General features: G+C 35.8%; 1 protein-coding gene across 3 annotated transcripts in view; it reads left to right on the top strand.

Moving 5' to 3' along the window:
- Positions 1 to 19,120, top strand: part of GNAS (GNAS complex locus) — a 162,365-nt gene that overhangs the window by 104,254 nt on the left and 38,991 nt on the right. For all 3 annotated transcript variants that reach the window (XM_075516755.1, XM_075516756.1, XM_075516757.1), the window contains exon 5: positions 16,191 to 16,288. In XM_075516755.1, coding sequence (XP_075372870.1) covers positions 16,191 to 16,288 — 98 coding nt within the window. The remainder of the gene's footprint in view (positions 1 to 16,190; positions 16,289 to 19,120) is intronic.

A 19,120-nucleotide genomic window follows, 5' to 3' on the forward strand; every position in this document is an offset into this window, starting at 1 on the left:
ACTAATTTTGAAGGAGTATTGTTGGCCCTCGGTAATTATATAAGCTAGTATGTACCTGATTTCTGAGTTTGTCTGAATGTAGGTTATAGTCCTTTGGTACCTGAAAAACTGAACCTGCATTTTAATTGTGTATTTTAAATCAAATTAAGATCTAGACTGTCCCTAGATGCTAGCTCTCAGTGCATAGTATCAAAAATACTATATATACTACTTCTATTAAAAAAAAAAAAGACTTTGTTATAGATTAATTAAAAGTACTTTGAAGAAAAAATAATTTTATGTAAGTGGAAAGGATAGCTTTATGCTAGTCATGCTTTATATCTAAGAAAATCTTGATTATCTACTTTCTCCTCCAGTACTCTGGTGGGAGAATTTCATAAACCGGCAGCTAAACCTTTTCCTATATCGCGTATTAATGCAGAAGAAGGGAGGGGAATTTTTAGCAACGTTAGCAGTATGTAATGCTGTCTATTTTGAGTCGTAGAACTTGCTTTCTGTCTCTTCCATTTTCTTCATGGGGAATCATATTTCAGCTGTTATGAAGACATACTTTCCTCAGTATGCTGCTCTTCTCTGCCATAGGAAGAACATGAAGGTAGGGAGAAAGAACACTCATGTACCAAGGAGACATTATTTGAGGGCTGTGAGTACTTAGCACCGTACTCTTTTAAAATACAAGGCCGTTCTGCTTTCTTTTAAATGCCCATTCATCTTTTTGTAAACATTAATTTAGCAAGCTCTCCAGAAGGCAATGCGCAGACATACAAGAGTTTAGCACTAGGATTGTGTAATTTCTTTTCCAACTACAGGAGATCTTCTTTAGAACATAAGAGGCCTCATCCTTCTTCTGTACATGAAGGAGTATTTTAAATGAAGTTTAAAGTACACACCAAAATCTGTGTTTATAATTACTTGTTGTACAGATGGAGCTAGAATTCAAGTTTCTGAACAGCAAGGTTCAGTGTAACATGAAAGGCAGAAGAAAGTAAAGGAAGGATGTAGGAGCTTTACAGTGTGTTGATAGTATAGGGGCCTGTCTCTACGTATCTAGGATTCGAAGAGCAACTTTCTGTATTCTGATATTCTAGTTCTTTTCTTAGTGTGTGTCTCCATGTGTTTGCTTTGCAGTTTTTGACTTAATGTCTGTCATTTATGTAGAGTGCATTGTATTGAATTAAAAAAAAGAAGAAAAAAACAACTCAAGTTAAAAATAATGTTGGTACAGTGCAATGTTAGGTTAAACGTTCCCTTTAAAACTGAAAAATCAGTATGTTGGAGATTTATTAATTCAGCACACTTGGCATTTAAGCAATTACATTTCTTGAATACAAATAGTAGCGTATGGGGAAAGGAAGAGGGTGGTACTTACTGAATGGAATTCTGTCCACATAACCATGCTGATGATTTAAAGTTGCAATATTTAGTAGACCAAATCTGTAGTTCGTTTTGTAGTCCTTCCATTTCACCGTACTGTATATACCATTGGCAAGAATCTAGAAGAGTTTCACTCTTACAGCTGATAGTCCAATTTGTCTTGTCTTCGGTATGTTTTCAACAGACAGTTTCTAAAATGCAAATTACAAAAAGAAATCCAAAATTATGTGACTGAAGTGAATTGATAAAGGCTACGAACATAACCCCATTGAAAAGCTGTGGAGAATGCTAATTAGTAATATTCTAGGCAAAACAACTGAGTACAAAGTTCATGTTTTTATGTGAATTATTTTCTGCCTTAGCTCATTGTGGACTTCTAAAATAGCTTGAGGACATAATATCTCCATGGGTGATGGAGTGCCGTTTTGATTTAGTTTTGCAAAATACTTTGCTTTTGGTGGGGGTCAAATCTATCCTTATTATTATTAGGCTTGTTGCACAGCCTTTTCTTAGAGCAGAGCAGAATGGAAATAATAGAAGTCTAATCAGGTCCATGTAATCTATTGTTAATATGAATACCACTGATAAATGTTGTGTGTAGTATTCTGTTTGCATCACTGGGAACCATATTCTTGCTAAAATGACAGGACATTAAATGACTAAGTCTTGCAAAAAAAGTCTAGCCCTGCTAGTTGGAATGAACACTGAGAATAACAGAGAGATCATGCTTTACATAGAGAAGTACTGTATTTTTTCTAAGACAGTACAGTACCAATTTTTTATGAAAGATTATCATTTAAGGAGGACCATTATCATTCCCTTTTATTCAAGCTGGGTTTTTATCATGCGATTAAATTGTCACTGGCCAGCATGATGACTTTAAGCAAAGGAAAAGGAAGTTGAAGTAAGAAAACCTCCAAGTTAATCAAACTGAACTCAGTTGAGATAGCTGAAGCATTTAATTTTAATAATCGAGCTGATTGTGAAAAGCGCATTAGTTAAAGCCCTAGAAATGAGGTAATAATCTTTCTGTGTCGATGTATTGGTACAGATCTGAAGGTACACACGTAATTACTGCTGCTGGGCTTGTGTTTTAAGATTATATCATGATAAATACATTTTTTTAAAAAAATATTAAGTTATTTAGAAATTATAAAATTAACTATGCTCATCATTGGGGCTTTCTAATGACACAAGTAGAAAAGTTGGTTTGCTTGAGCAGTAAATTTGAGAGCTTGCCCAAGTTTGTGCAAGAACTGCTTTTTTTAGTTATCTCACACTAGCTAAACTTTGTAGGAGTAAATTTTACTCTTTAATTTTACGTGTAACCAGATTAATACATGCTTTACAGGGACAATGTGGCGTGTAAGAACAAAGACCTCACAAATCAAAATTTCAGGCTGTTTTTACAACTATTCCATCAGTTAAAATGGAAAACAAAAACAAATGATGCTCATAGTTGAGGCTTCCAAATGGCATTTCTGTCACTATTGTCCTTTGATGCATTTAGCTCAACGCAATTGTATGTATATGTTTTCAGTATCAAAAATCATCCTCATAAGTATTTTCAATAATTCTGACTAGCTGTATATCTGTTTCAAATATAGGGTGAGGTTGGGCTAGCTCGGTTATAGAGGTGATATTTTTATTCCTGTTCTGCATACCAGACAGTGGTTTGGATATTTTCTCCATCCCTAGTACCAACTAGAATAGTGGCCTTTTTCTCATCCCTTTCCTTTTGCTCTTACTTTTAGAAGAGGAAAGGAAATGCTCTCGTTCTATGAACATTTCTCTTTCCATGATCAACCAATTTGAACCAAGCTGCCAAATAAAACCTATTTATTTTGGGTCACAGTCCCTTTATAATTCTCTGGTTTTAATGAAATATTCAAAATAGTGGAACAGTATTTACAACTGCCTATTTTTAATTGAGTTGGACTCAGCTGAGGAAGATGTCTCTTGAAAATACCATAATGACTTCAGAAAGATTGTATTCAAAAAGTAGTGGAATCAGAATATTAGCTACTGAAATGCAAAATAACTGGGGAATCACTCCAGCCTATGGCTCTCTAGATCTAGGAAAATACACGCTTAGAAGAGATGGGATCGTTTTTGGGGTGTTGGTGAAATTGTCTGCAGGTTTTTTGGTCCTGGTTTATTTTTTATTACACTGCTCCATTGTAGTTATTTTGAATCTCCCTCTACCAGTGCTGCTGAATAGTTTTATTATGGTTTCTGAGTGGTGTCTTTGAGGCCGAGCTTTACCACATGCTGGCTTCAGCCTCAAAGCCAGCTTAGCATCCCCTCTGCCCACAGCCATACCTTCCCTCTCCTCCACACCATGATGTGCCACCCTCACTTGCACCAGAAAAACCTCCATTGGGTCCCCAGCGTAAATCAGACCATTGAACTGATCCAGGTTAAAAATAACGCCGGCAACCCTTACTCCTTCTCTCTTCTATTTTGGGGAGGTTATTTTTAACAGGGATCAGTTTTGAGGGCTGGTTTATGACATGGCCTGTAAGCAGTGTGGTACAAAGGAGGTGGTACAAACTGTGTAATATGTTAATGTGCAGCAGGGTCAGAGGTGGGGGTAGGAGTCCTTAAAATGATTTTGACACCAGAATTTTCAAGAAAACAACAAGAATATAGTCTCAGTAAGAAAAGATGTGAACTGGGATCTCTTTGCTGCCAAAAGTGTTCCTTAATTTTGTAGGCAACAGAACAAAATTTTCTGTCCCTGTTTATCACCCTGATGTGTGTATAATGATAGATATATTATTATTCCTGTCTAAATACATCGTGGAGGTAGAGGGCTGTTCTGGTTTGACAGCATCGCTAGCTTTATAGTGGAAAGACAAACATATTCACTCTAATGGGGGACATTTCCCATGAGGCTGTCTTAAATGTCACAGATTTGAGAGTGGGGAAGTAGGCAAAACATTTTCTCTGGTGGGTATAGCTATGGAAAGCTGGGAGACAGAGCCTGGTTTCTTGGGTGTCTGGATAATACTGTATGGAAGTTGGGCAGCTATCACAGCAAGAAAATTCGGGGCTCCTCCTCTTCCTTGTCCAGACTTGCTTTAATATTTTGAGCAAGTCACCTCACTGTCCTCACTGTCACTTTCTTTTTTTTTAATGCTCTATATATCTTGTAATCTCTAAAATAGTGATAACATATGTATCTTGGAGATGAATTTAAGCATTTTGAGGTGCAGAAGTGGTAGAAAATGTGGATATGTGAAGTATTTCTAACTCAACAATGTTAATGTTGTTAACAAAAAGGAATGGGGAGTATTACAGACAGTATCAGCAGAGTGGTGTAATACTAGATCCTCTGAAATAATCTTTACTTACTCTTTTTAAAATCTCCATTATCTTATCTACACAGAGCAGCTCCTTCTAAATGGACTTCTAGATAATCCAATTGAGTTTACCTGATCAGAGTTTAACAGGACTTAAATAAAGCTGTTTTTCCTATCCTTTAATAGCAGAAATAAATTCTTGAATACAGATTCATTAAAGAGTTCTTTTGAAGCCACCTTTTAGTATAGGGACTCTGAGGTAGACAGCCACTTGACTTCATTTCTGCTTCTCATAATTAAAACATGTATAAACAGTAATTATTTGCAGATGAATCTCCTGAAATCTCTGATTTTTGTCCACATGGGTAGATGCCCGATATGAACGTTTTATTCTTATGAATGAATAGCGATATCTAGCAAATTCTGATATTGCTAACCTATTTATTGGAAGTTTTGTGGGTTTTTTTGTTTTTGTTTTTTAATTTCAGCTTCAGTCTGCAGTACCCTAAGTTTTAGTTAGGCTGTGAACTAGCCCATTGCATCATACTAAGAAATGTTATGTTGACACAAAGCTTTTTTAATGAATAATTGAAATGAAAATATATTGAGTATAAGCATGAAGTAGTATCTGACTGACTTGGTAACTAGACATTATTTTAATAAGTAAAAGCAAGTACTGTTACAAAACTTAGTTTTTGGGTTCCCAGGCAAATTCCTGGTGGCCATCTTTTTTGACAGTAGTTGTCATAGTAGCTGTCACCTGGAATGGCAAGCTTTCGGGTCTGCAGGAATTTCCCACTGGTCTCACGTGGCCGCTGTAGCTGTGCTGGGAGCAGCTGCCTACGGCACGTGGTGGAGAGGCTCTCGCACTCTGGGATGTGTGCGCTCTCACTCAGGGGTGTCTGTGTCCATTAGCAGCTGGTAGGTGAATTCAGTGCAAACCGCTTTCAAAACCATGCGTTTTACTGGTCCTGTTTCTTTTGGTCCACGAAACAATAAAGTCTTTGGGATTTCTGTAGGAGCATGCATAATTTATGCAAAGATTTTTGTTATTTGCAGAGGAGAACTTGATTTTTTTTTAAGTGATTCTTTAGTGAAATGTATAATTATGTGCATGCATATGTAGTAAATAAACTTTAATATGCGAAGTTCTTTCTTTTTACATCTAAGTGTAAAGCTATTTAAATTAAGCAAAAAAAATACTTGTGCTGTATATGTTTTCACTGCTAAAGCTTTCCCGAAATCAAAGCACTGACTAGGTAGGAACCTGGGCTTTTTTGAAGTGAAGAAACCATTTGTCGCATCCTGTAGAAAAATTAACCACTCTAGTCCATTTAGTTTGCTATACCATGCAGCAATTTGACATTAGACATTAAAAATAGGTTAGTTTCATATTAAAACTGGAAAAAAGAAAAAATATCCTTGAAAAGTACAAACTCATTGCTTCCATAAAGCAGAATGCTGTGGTGACTGGAAACAATTACTTAATTCACCAGCTGCATTTAAAAAGCTTCTTTTTAAAAAATGTATTTTGGTAAGCCTTTAATTTTTCTATACTTCATGCATCCAGCTAGAATTACTTACTAAACAAAGTTAGTATTCTGTTTTTCTTCATTTACATGGAACTTTGGTGTCCATCTAAAACAAAGCTCATGGACAAAAAGAAAACGTAGCAAATAAGAAAGTGGCACTGCCTGGCTGGTGGTGAAATAAAGAAAATAAAAATAATTTTAAAACATATTAAGTTATAAAATTGCTTACATCCATTTATACCATATTGGTCTGTTTACCAAAAGTAACACACACAGACTGTATGTATCAGGAAATCAGCATATTTAATGGATGGCAACTAACGAGCATGAAGCTTTGAGAAATACCAATTTAAATATTATGCATAGCAGGTTTGATTTTGATAATTTAAGTCAGCAATTCATATATAAAATTTAGTTTATATTGCTGTCTAGTAATGAAAGTTGCATATTTTTGTTTATTTGTCCCTTTTTTCCTCAAATATAAGTTAAGTCCCCTAGTTTTCACCTTGTTTTAGAGTTTCTTTTCTTCCTGAGTTTTAATTTGTAGGAAAAAGCTTGAGAATCTGTTTTTCTGAAGAAAGTAGAAAGCTATCAACTAGCAGCATCTCTGTAGGAGGAATTTCATAAATTGTTACGCCTGTGTTCAGTAAAATTACATACATATTTAGGCCAGTCTTTCAGAATAACAGTAATATTACAGTACCTTGACTTTAAATATAGCCTAAATGAGTACATGTGTATTTTTAAAAAAGAAAAAAAAAAAGCCAGTCTTCCTTCTGACTTCTGTGAACAGAAATGAGATGAAATGTGAGAGCTAAGCAGCTTTACTAATTAGCATTGCTTTTCTAGATAGTGATTAGCCTCTTGCTACACCCGATTCAATTCTTAAATGTGGCAGCATCTGCAGGAACAACTCTTGTCCCACCTTCTGGTAATCCAGATTTTATTGCCAGTAACAGCAATTTCTAACTGCAGTGAAAACAGGGATGCTATTACTTCTTACGCTTCCATTTGTTACATGCAATAAAATAAAACCTATTCTGTGCAAGAAGTGAAAACGTTTTTGGCTAGAAAATTAAAGGAATGTGCCCTTTTAATTCTGCAGTGCTCTCACTGAGGTGTTCACATAGTTCTGTTGAAACTCCGTAAAGTATTTCCTTAAATTGGAGAATCTGCAGTCCAGGACTTTAGACAATGGCATTATCTGCATATCTGTAACACAGTTGTTTTTATAGTACAAAAAGCCCACCCTATATTTTGCTTTATTATTAATTTATTTGATTAGCATTTGAAGTAAATGCTAATGCTTTATTCTTCACTTGTATTTTTATCCAGTAAATTCCCACCATACCATATTTGTAGCTTCATAAGTTCATGATTAGAAATTCAGTTGAAGAAATCGTGACTTAATTTCTCTTGATACGTCTTCGTTTTCCTCAGCAGTCTTAAAGAACAATAACAGATTAATTCAATTTCTGTTGAAATAAAAGAGCTGTCAGCTGAATTAAACAGGAAATAGGCATAAATTTAATATAGAAATTCTTAAGCATTTTCTGGTTTTAATCACAGTAAGAGACTATCACAAAATGGTGTACGCATAGATGAAATAAGATTTTACCCATGAGCCTGCCTGGTATTGCAGTGGCTTGAGAAGAGTTTCTGTGAGAGTCTATATTAAGACTAAACAACATGTAAATGTGCAGATTACCTTGTGGACCTGCTTTTTGGGCATACAACAAAGTGCCCTTGGCCATAAAAGCTCTGTAATGTACTAAGACTTGGAAATGTGATGGTAAACATGCTTCTAAAAAATCATGACTTTGGAATTTTAGTTTAATTTACATCATCTCACATGAGTAAAGGATGAGCTTGGATGAGCATGGAAATAGCTAAAAAGAAAAAAGTGAAAAATATTGTGATCTGTTTTACATTTTGATTCTGTGGAATACTCTCTTTACACGTGTCCCTCAGTGCTAAATTTAAAGTTGTTTTTCATTATTCCAGTACCAAATACAATATATTGTAGCACGGCAAAGTTACCTTTTACACGCACTCATCTGTGACTTCCCAACAGGGAGACTTTTACATGGAACAGTGCAACAGGGAGTGTGCCGTTAGTTTATGAAGTTACGACGGAATTTAAAAAACAAGTCAGGTCCCAAATCTTGAGAGAGATCCACAAGCACAGGCCATTTCCCTTGTCAAACTCGAATGGAAGTTGGCGAGAGCTCGTGTGGGAATGAAGGTGTGTGGATGAACAGGTATTTGCTGGTGTATTTGCTGCGTGTGTGACTCCAAGTTTTGATCCTGCCACAGACCGGTTGTGCCCGTAGCTGACTGGGACTGTTAAGGGTATCGTGTTTTCTAAATGCAAGCGTCTCTTCTGGTAGAGTCCTGCTGTTCAGAGCACCAGCATGTTGTCAGGGTTTTCAACTTGCCTTTGGAGAGTACATGGCATTTCTTCAGTGTTCCAGTAAATCTTAAGATTTCTTAAGCTCCCAGGAAACAGAGTAGCTTTTTACTCTTAAAAAAAATTCCAGCAAATAAACAGAACTTTTAAATAATCTATTGTAAGTGTATGTGAGCCTGATTTCTTAATGTAGACTGTATTATGAGTCTATGAATACTTTTATGAACACAGATTCTGCTTCTTCAGAAAGATTGTAAGATGATTAGTGATCTGTCCTTGGGATTTGTCTGAATTTAGAATGAGGAGGAACTATTTTATCTTTTACCCTTTTCTGTTGGTGGAAGTTTCTGGCAAAAACAGGCTTTTTGTTTCCAACCTGAAAGGGGGCAGCAAAGTTGCAGAATGGTCCCGGGTTCAACCCATTATTTGAAATAGCGTTTGTTTTTAGCACTGCGTAAGGTAATCATGGCATTTGATTTGACTATTTTTTTTAAAGTTTATTATATATTCATTACACAAAAAGCAACTAAATGACATAATATGAAAGACATTTTCCAAACCCTAATTTAAGGCTCAAAGGAAATTTCTCAGAGTTTTATTAAACCTTCCCTCTTAGCCAGAGATCTAAAAAAATAGCTGATGGTTGACATGCCTCTATTACCGGTCTCTGTTGCCCCAAGAGAGAGCTGGAATGGTATAGAAGACTTCTTTGTGAGCCTTTTATGCTATCAGTAACTTTAATCCATTAATGAATTGCCTTCTTTCCGTGTATGAGTATACTCTGAAGAAGCAGAGGAACATTGATTACTCGGTTTAAAATTGCAGAGGAATCTTGATGAAGTGGGGAGTAGGGTCCATATCTGCCAACTTCCATCTTGGTGCTCTCACTAAAAGTGAGTTCTTCCTCCCTAATGAGCGTGATGTGCTTTAAATAGGAGTTGTGTGAAAGGATTGAATCTGAGCAGTGTTCTAGTATCAACAGATTAAGCTTCTGTGGCAATTAAACTTCTTGTGAAAGTAGAAATAAAAGAGAAATAGTGTGGTATTATGCTAGTGAGGCTTTTAACCAATGGCACTTTGTAGATTATGTGTATGGAATTGTGTGTTGGTACATTTCTCAAATACTGTGGTGTTTTGAAACTCTTAACAAAGGGGGAAGATGAAAGTTCAGACTTCACAGGAGTTTCTTAAATAAAATTCCCTTTCCATTGTCCAGTCCGTGCAGCCACATCCAGTTTAATCTGTGCTGCTAGAAATGTGTAAGCAGAAACCCAAAATATTGCAGCATCATTCTTCTTTTCTAAGCACGAAAAACTATTGATAACAAGACTGAATACTTGCTGAAAATATTTCTGACTTAGTTATGGGAAGTGCTGAGTACTCTGGCCTTTCCCAAAGAGTTTTGTATTCAGCTCTGGACACATGCCAGTAACTGGAGAATATCTTCAACTATTTGTAGGTATGTGTTTCCTTTGTGATATCATCAGCATATTTTCCCTAAAATAGCAAGCAATAATTAACACTAGTTCACACCATTAGGAATGCAGATGTTTCCCTGTTCAAGTAAGTGGCTTATTAAACTGTCTGATTTGACAAATTTAACACATTCTAGTATCCCTGCCCAAACACAGGGAGAATGACAAGATGCCATCAGTTTTCTTCTCTGAGTGGCCTTACAGTCAATAGTAATCACTTGATTTCAGATATGAGCAATGAAAAATGAATCCATTTGTCGTGTATTTACCTATCCTGGAAGGAAAAAATCAACTTGTGCAGTTGTCTTGGAATGCACATGCCGTCCTGTGACCTTGTCTTGTTCTAATGCGGTTTGTTAGTGGAATGCAGCAGAACTGCCTGACCGTCATGAAAGTAAAGTTCACGTGCCCCCACCTTGCACAGTAGGTTTGTAAAGGGGTTTGAAACCAATGGTCAATATTATTTTTAAAAGCTGAACACATCGAGAAGCAAATGTCCTCCAAGATACAGTTTTACAATTAGAAGCTGGTTTGGTTTGACCTTTAATCGTTAGGTTTGTAAGTGGATGACCTATTTAAAACTCTTATTATGAAACGTGCAACTCCATGGGACAGTGAACTTTGCCCGGGAATTGAATCCCAGTTTTAACCACAACATTGTGTAATGGTTGTACACACCTTTTAGTAGGTAAAGGTTTTTTTTCAATGGCATTGACTTTTGCTGGAATTGGTAATAAGCTGTTCTAATGACAGATCCACCCTATATTATATTTTACAAAGAAAAGGTAATGTTGCGTGTCCATGCTGAGATTCCTGTGAACATGGTGTCATAGTGGCAAGAACTGTGCCAATGTTTTTCCCTGACAACATCCTAATGCCTATAAAACATTGCTTCATAAACATTTTTTTTAAAGTCTCTTGAGTATTTATGTATCTGGAGGGAACAGAACCTTGTAGACAGTATGTCCAGTTTTTCTCTTTCATTTTCTACTAATATTTTATTCTTTTAGAATCCCTCTCAAAAGCTGATCTTGGTTCCTTTATTTTTTCCCAGGCCTGGAGTTTGTCTCTTGAGAATTATTTTTTTAACAACCAAAATGCTCAACCTCCAAGTCCTTTAACACTTTCTCTGGTTCAACTTTTAATAAAAGCACTGTTTACCTGCTGCCATTTATTCAATTTGCTGAAATTTTTGAATACAAGTAGGTTTTTAACTTGGTTAGACTCTGCATTGCCCCTTTTCTAATCCAAAATGGTGTTGGTAAGATCTTTCTGGAACAAAGTACTGTTTTCCAAGCATCCCTTTTACATGATGATTTCCGCTGCTGGGTTTTTTCTCTAGAGGTCCGTGTAGATTCCTGTAAGTGAATACAAGCGATTTACAAATGTTGCCTATTGACTCACAGTATTGGGAAACTTTCAGCAGGTGGAGAAAGTGTTGTCTAATAAATAAAACATTAATACTGAAATACACTTCTTTTCACATAAATATGACTTTTTAAGTATTGTGGTGTTATGGTATGATGAGAGATGAGGCTTCCTTGCCATCAGCAAGTCATGGTCCTTGATACTTCAGTTATCTAAGTAAGACCAGAGAAGATTTACCCAGATAGTGGATTTTCTCAGAGTTTTTTATAGTTTCACAGGAACGTAGCCTGTTAGTTAGGGATTGTGCCCGGAATTCAAACTATGCCTGCCCAGCCTGAACACATTCAAAGTCAAGCCCCGTTTGTTCTGTTCAGATTTATGTTAGGTTGGCATCGTTTTCCCTAAGTGTTCTACGCGAGGATTTCTCCCTTTTTAGGGTTATGTTAGCACTTTGGAAAGTGTGAAGTCTGGTCTGGTAGTAAATAAATGCTACAATCTTGACATAATTCTTAGGAATAATTCACTTCTCACCATCCTTGGTGATGCCATGCTGTCATCCTTATGTTGACTTTTGTTGCTTTACACAGCTTCAGCTATAGTTTAAACAGGATCTTGGGTGTGTATTGTGTAACTGCAGCATTTTTTTTAAATGGAAAAATGACATAACTTGAATATTTTCAGTTTTAAGTATGCATAGGGCAAGAATGGATAATATGACCGTACTTAGCAAATACGATGGATCGTTTGGAACGTAACATTTAAATCCTGTTTATTGTGGGATGTCGTCTCAAACCAAATTGTTGTTTAGTATTATTTGTTTATTTTAGCTGTTCTGTTAGGAGTTCCATTTTATAGTGCAAGAGAAACCTGTGTTGATGCTGCTGTAGAGTCTGTTATATTAGAATGTGCCAGCAAATGAATCAGTGTTGTGGAAACAAGAACCAGACATGTAAGGACTAGTTTTCTGACTGTTTCTTTTCAGGAAATTTGCCTGCTACTTTTGGTTAATTTGTTTCCTAACTCATTATTTTTAGAGATCTCATACAAATTAGACCTATTTAACTCAAAACTATGCCCCCCCCCCCCGCTACCTTGATTTTCCTAGTGGCTTCTGAAGCCCCTGTTTTACCTAAATACATAACAAATCTTGTGGTTTTACTTGCCTTCCGTGAGAGTAGCCCCAGGCTACATTCCATGACTCAAATGGGATGCTGAGGATTTCTTATGTTATTCTTTTTCTTAAATATTATTTCAGAATTGTGGTTAGTGTAGGTGTATTGGGGAGGAGGGAGAATCTGGGTTTTTTTGCAACTAACTACTCTGTCTTAATTCCAAAATCAGTCACTAGTACAAGTAGGCTTCTAATAAAGCAAGAGTGGAACTCTATAAGCCTGGTTCCGACTTTTCTTTGGCGAACACCTTCCTAGTTTCCAGTTGTGTAAGCTGGGTCAGCATTAGTCCCAAAATGTGTGAGGATATATTTGATGCAGCCTAAAGACAAAAACATTGTTTATTAATAGAAGGCCTTTATATTTGGCTATCACAAGTCATGTAGTTCAGTTTTTTAAAACAAAATGAAAACAAACAAACAAAAAAAAGACCGAAAGAAGTACAAAAAACCCACCCCAAAAAACCCCACCGTGTCTTAGGGTAATAATCTATTACTCATTACTTGTAGATCCTGATTTTGAAATGCCAATAAAAAGTTCAAAGAATGTGGACTTAAATTCTTTTCCATCCCACATGGACAGTTAATAACCATATTGAAAAGATTGCATAAGTATTGCTGGTTATAATGCAGATTAGCAGGACAGACAGAAAGGCAGTATTATGTATTTTATTGCTAATTTGGCCTAACAAGGTACAAATATTGATCATTATCCCAGTATTGTAATCCCCATATTTTCTTAGAAGTTAAGAACTGCCCTTAAAACACAGGGAGGACTCTTCTGAACAATATGTAACTGTTCTGTTAAACTAAATCCTAGGCTTTTTATTATCAATGTGTTTATGCTAGGGCCAGGAACTGGATTTACTTTTCATCCCATTTTAAGAGTCTGATTGCAGAAACTACTCCAAATGTTTCTCCACAAGGTACGATGGAGTTAATAAGTTGTTTGAAATAATTGCTTTATATCAGTTCTCTACCAGAATGTCATAGTTGTAGTAAGAAACAGTAGTGAGGAAGGACTTCTGTGGCTCATTTTTGTGGCAGAGTTTTACTATGCTGTGACTTTTTTCATTAAGGCACTGCCTCTTTTCACTTTAAATGTACATTTGTAGATTATGAAGAATCTTTCTGTTTTACTGCATTTTCTGTAAACTTATCTTTGACTAGTTACTTGTTTACTTAATGTAAAGCAGGATGAAGCGAGTATTTCGGGGTATATTTAGACATAATTGGCTTGGCAGATGCTGACCCCAGTTTGAAGTAGATGTCTATTTTAGAACCATATCTCTGCCAAATAGTTCAATTAACTATCTGAAGTCTGGTGTAAGTAATCTTGATTAGATGGGAAATTTAAATGGTGTGTGTCCATTTGAATCAGCTGCTGTTTCAGCAAAAAAACCTTGTACAATTGACGATTCAATTTTTCAATTTCCCAGCTTTGTAGTAATGAGTGAGTCATAAGATGTTCTTTATTAGACTACTGTTACTTTTAAAACTAAATATATAAAGCCACCCCTAAACGGGTTTGGTTGAAATACAGTGAGATTCCAGATAATTCCCCCCCTCTCCTTTACTTTCTCTTTCTACTCCTTTTTGCTTTGAAAAGACATTTTCCTCGCTATACTGTGATACGATTGAAGATTGAAGGTAATTGACAGTCCCCCAACTGCCAGAAAATTGGAAACCTTCAAAATGAAAGCATCCAATGAACATAATTCCAGCAGTGGGAGAAAGAAAACTGAGGACTGGAATTAAGACTTTGATTCATCTTTTATGTCCTTTAACAGCAAATGCTTGTACAAGCTACAAATACTAAAAATTAAGTAATATCTTATTTACTTATGAAAGAAATTTAACTGGTCTTTTTGTTCATGAACAGTTCATAAAAGCAGGGAACAAACTGAAAAGATACATTTAATACTATATATAAATTTTATAATCTCTTTAAAGGAAATTAGAACAAAATTTTACCATAGAGAGTTTTTTAGATGTGTAGTGTGCATTTACTATCATTTTTGTGTATGTGCAGCTAGTGAATATTCAATAGCAATGAAAGCAAGATCAAATTTACATTTTATAGGCTGTTTCCATCATTGGTATTCACAATTGTATAATCACAGAATCACATATGCATCTTATACCTGCCAAAAAGAGGATGGTTTGAAGATCTGCATCACTAAATTTACTTTAAGATGCCATTATGCATCTTCAAGATGCCATTTAAAACATCTACTGTTCTGGTGCAGTTCAGGTGTTAGTTAACATTCTGGTAGGAAGGTGAATTTTTTAAAAAGATATTTTCAAGTGAAACCTTGGAAGTCACATTTGGATGTGACCCCTTTCTTGGTACTATACTGATAGTAAAAGAATGCAAGAGACTGATACCCCAAGAGAGGGAGTGATTCCAAAGCTAAGTTAATGGAGGAACCTTGAAGCAGTAAAATGACTATTTAAAATAATATATTCTTTTTCTTTAAAATATTTCTACTGTAAAGAAAAGGGATGGGGGGAGAAGTAGAATATATAGAGCAACTATTTTAAAGGTCATCTGCTGTCCTGGATGCAAAAAAGCTGATTTGGAATAAGTTACCTGAGCCACTTAAAATCAGAATAAAAGTATTTAGTCCAAACCGCTTCAAAAGCTCTGAGAGATAGCCAAGGAAAGTCCATGGTTGTTGATAGAAGTAATGCCCACAGTGGTGTGTGTATTTAAGTCACTAGGCTGCTGCTGTTCTTTCTAAGTCTATCCAAAGTTCTTAGACTGACAGCCAGAAATACAATTACATATTGCATGCGCCCCTGTTGGAGCCAAAGTGCATCTTTTATATGCAAAAAAGAATGAGCTTCTGGTTGTGTTTTATACTGGTGGTACAGGTTCAACAAAGCTGAAGCATTGCATTTTTGGCTGTCTGCTTTCTTATCTTGGCTTATAATTTTTAAGGTTGACACAATCAAAACACGATCTAGCTTTGTATCACTGTATTTCTTCTGTAGTTTGATATGCTTTTACACTGTAAAAGACTAAATTCTGCAGATACTTGGAGTTAAGTGATAGAGAGTTAAGTAAGATACAGATGCCTATATAGTCCCCAGAGATCCTCACTAACTTGGAAAGTCCAGTAAAACCTAATCATCATTTGCTACCTGTATCTAAGAATTACTGAGAAGTAGTGTTTCATTGAAGAAAAAAAAAATCTTGACAGACAAATAAATATAACATGCAATGGAATCATGAGTTAAAGAACAAATGTTACCAAATAGTATTGATTATTAAAAAGGCCAACAGAATTGTCATTAATGAAAAGTTAACCCTTTCAATATATAGTTGGACTCCACCAAAAGGATTGAGAAGCAGTTCTTTAAGTGTTACAAAACATTAAAGTCAAAACAACCAAGAAAACCAACTCAACTTGTAGTCAGGTTCTAAAAAATGTTTATAGTTTTTTGTTAAATATGCTACCATTTACCGTTCATTACAGTGGTAACGATATGTTTCCATTTGCCGATTCTCTTCATATATAATCCATTTTGCTAATACTATTTTTACTCTTTCAGGAGTTTTATGAACATACAAAAACACTTTGGCAAGATGAAGGTGTGAAAGCTTGCTATGAGAGATCTAATGAATATCAACTGATTGATTGTGCACAGTAGTAAGTACTGTTTCTATTCTGCTGTATTTTGACTGCGCTATACAGATTTTTTTTTTTTTTAAATTTTTTTTATTTAAATGTTAATGACAGTGATTTGGATGGTCCTGATGCTTACTTGTCCTTACCTTGGAAAAGGAGTGTATGCTACATAGAGAATTCTTGGTAATCAGCTATTCGGAGAGGCAGGAAAAACTGGCATTCAGTTAGACAGTAATATCTAATTGAAACCTTGCAGATGCTTTCAAATGGTCTTAATACAGGCTGACACCTTAATGCAGTAGACAGTTGTATTGTCTCAAAGACCAAATTTCCTGCTTCTTCCACTTAGACCAGTTCCTTTCCAAATGACAGCTTCAGATTCTGCAGCAAGTTTTAGTAAGTTGGAAAGTACATTGGTGTGAAACACGCCCATGTTTGTAGCTTTTATTTTTAGTGGTTTACTTACCTGAAAACAAAGAGATGGCAGCAACAATCATGGGCAGCAGCCTGTGATCAGCCACCAAGACTTCTGCTGGTGTGCCTTCCTGCACATATCTGAGAGTGATTCATTCTCTTCTGCTATTTATACCACTGTGATAATTAGTATTGTCATGAGAGAATGCTGCATGTTTGCAATTATTTATCACATATAGCAATATAGTATGGTTCAGAATTTTTTAATGGCAAGATGTTTGTGATAATTGTGACCATTGCTGGTATTTTTGTTATGTATACTCAAGAATTGCAGGGCTTAAATTTGGAATATTAATGGTTCAAACTGTTCTTTGTTAGTTTATACTCTCTCTACTTTTGGAGAAGGGTCAAGGAAATGCAGGTTTCTCACTTCACGTGATGGACAACTGCAGTTTGTCTACTACTGTATCTCTTAAAGAACATTTGATGAAATAAAATTTGTAAGGTTCTTGTTTGTTTGTTTGTTTAGGTAGACTTAAAGGTAAATCAGCAATTAGCTCTGTTTGAAAAGAGACCAGGGAGATAATTTTACTATGACTTGTGCAGCTTTAGGAGCCTCTTTGAAGTTTTGCCATTGTTTCTAGTGTGAATTTGTTTGATGTGTAGCGATGTCTTTTGCATTAGGTGACTAATGTTGGATCATTTGGAATGGATCTTTTTGCCAGTTCAGTTGCTACAAAATAAAAAAATACTACAAGATTTTCATTTTCTGTCAACTATCCAGTAACTTTTGTCTTTCTAGTGTAAAGCTGGTAGAAATAGGGGAAAACTAGTTTTGTTTCTGATTGTGTTTGGTTATCTGTTTGTTTCTGGTTAGTGTTTGTTAATAGTCAACTTCTATGACAGGAAGAAGTAAATATTGTTAAGCACTAAGGGGGTTTTGTGTTGCCCTTTTTTGGAAGAGGAACAAATTTTGTTCTGTCCTGAATGCACAGAAGAAAGCTAAAATTCTTATCATCCCTGATTGCTGGACATTGACTTTTCCATGGGTCACCAAGAGGGATGGCCTTCACGATGGTTTTGCCATCCTGCTCCATCTAGTGGAACACGTAATTCTACATTATGGGCTGTTGAGCCAAAAGTAAACCTTGCACATTGCTGACAAATTACAAATTTTTTTTTTTTCCTAAGATACCACTGCTGTCTCCTTCTAAAAATATTTCATAAATCTAATATTTATTCAATTTGATAGTAAAGTATATGACATTATTTCTTGCAGAAGGAGCTTTCTAATTGTTAGTTTTGGTAGTTCTTGTCCTTTCTGGTATTTTTGATCATGCAGTGGCATTGTTTTTAATAACAGAATATGCAAAGTAAGAGTTTTTTAATGGCAAAATGTTTGCTTGGAGGTTAACGTCACTTTGAAATTCTGAACTTGTTTTTATCATATTAAATTTTCAAGGGACCTGACAAAAATTACTTCCTGTAAAATCTGACATGATTGATACCTTGAAATTAACCTGGCAAGCACACTCTAAAAAAAAAAAAAAGTAACAAAGGCAAAATACAAAATGTAGCTGAGATTTGTCAAGTGAAGACTATTTTAACTTGAATGTGCAAGCTACTGTCATTAGGGCTAATAGAAGAGAAAGCTGAGCAAACTGTGTTGGAGTTGTGGGTTCTTTCAGAGAAAAGTCTTGGGTCCTAAACACTTTCCCCTTTTGAAGACCCTGTTTAAAACAAGAAAGGCATACTTAAAATGGAGGGTGGAAAACTGGCTTTTCTCTTTCAAGATCATTCCAGCTTCCAAAAATCCATTCTTGCTCTTAAAAGTGGAATAAATTCTTAAATATTAATGGATTCTTTGTTTGGTGAATTACTTTAAAATTCTAAATAATGTTTCTTGTTCACAAAAATTAACTTTTTATAGTTGTTTGTAAATTTAAAGTTTTTTTCAATCTTGGAAGTGACACAGTTATATATAGGAAGCTTTGCAAGGAGATTCTGCCGAATGTTTAAAAATCGATGTTGTCTGTCTTTTAGCAGGGAACAGTGAGGAGCGTATATCTTAGACGGCTTTGTTTGGCTTTCAGAAATGTTAATATCAAAATGAAATTCATTCTTCTTTGTGCCAAACCTGCATGAAATGTACGCAGGGCTTCTTCAGGGATCCTGAGGAGTTGAGGGGCTGGTCTGTATGGCCTGTCCTCAGGGAGCGGGCACATTGCAGGGCTTGTGCTCTGCTTGTGTGGCGGCTGCTGCAGGCAGCAGGCTGCGGCAGCACCCGCCATCCTGCCTGCTGTCTCTGGGAACTGGCACGAGCCCTTTCTCTCCTCTTATTTCCATCTTTTGTTAATGGTGCGATGGTGGCAGTGAGGTACTGGGAAGGCCATGACTGTTTGACACTGCCACTTTTACAATTCTGCTTTTCATGGATAA

The sequence above is a fragment of the Mycteria americana genome, chromosome 14 (genome assembly GCF_035582795.1).
Source record: "Mycteria americana isolate JAX WOST 10 ecotype Jacksonville Zoo and Gardens chromosome 14, USCA_MyAme_1.0, whole genome shotgun sequence".
NCBI classification, from domain to species: Eukaryota; Metazoa; Chordata; class Aves; order Ciconiiformes; family Ciconiidae; genus Mycteria; species Mycteria americana.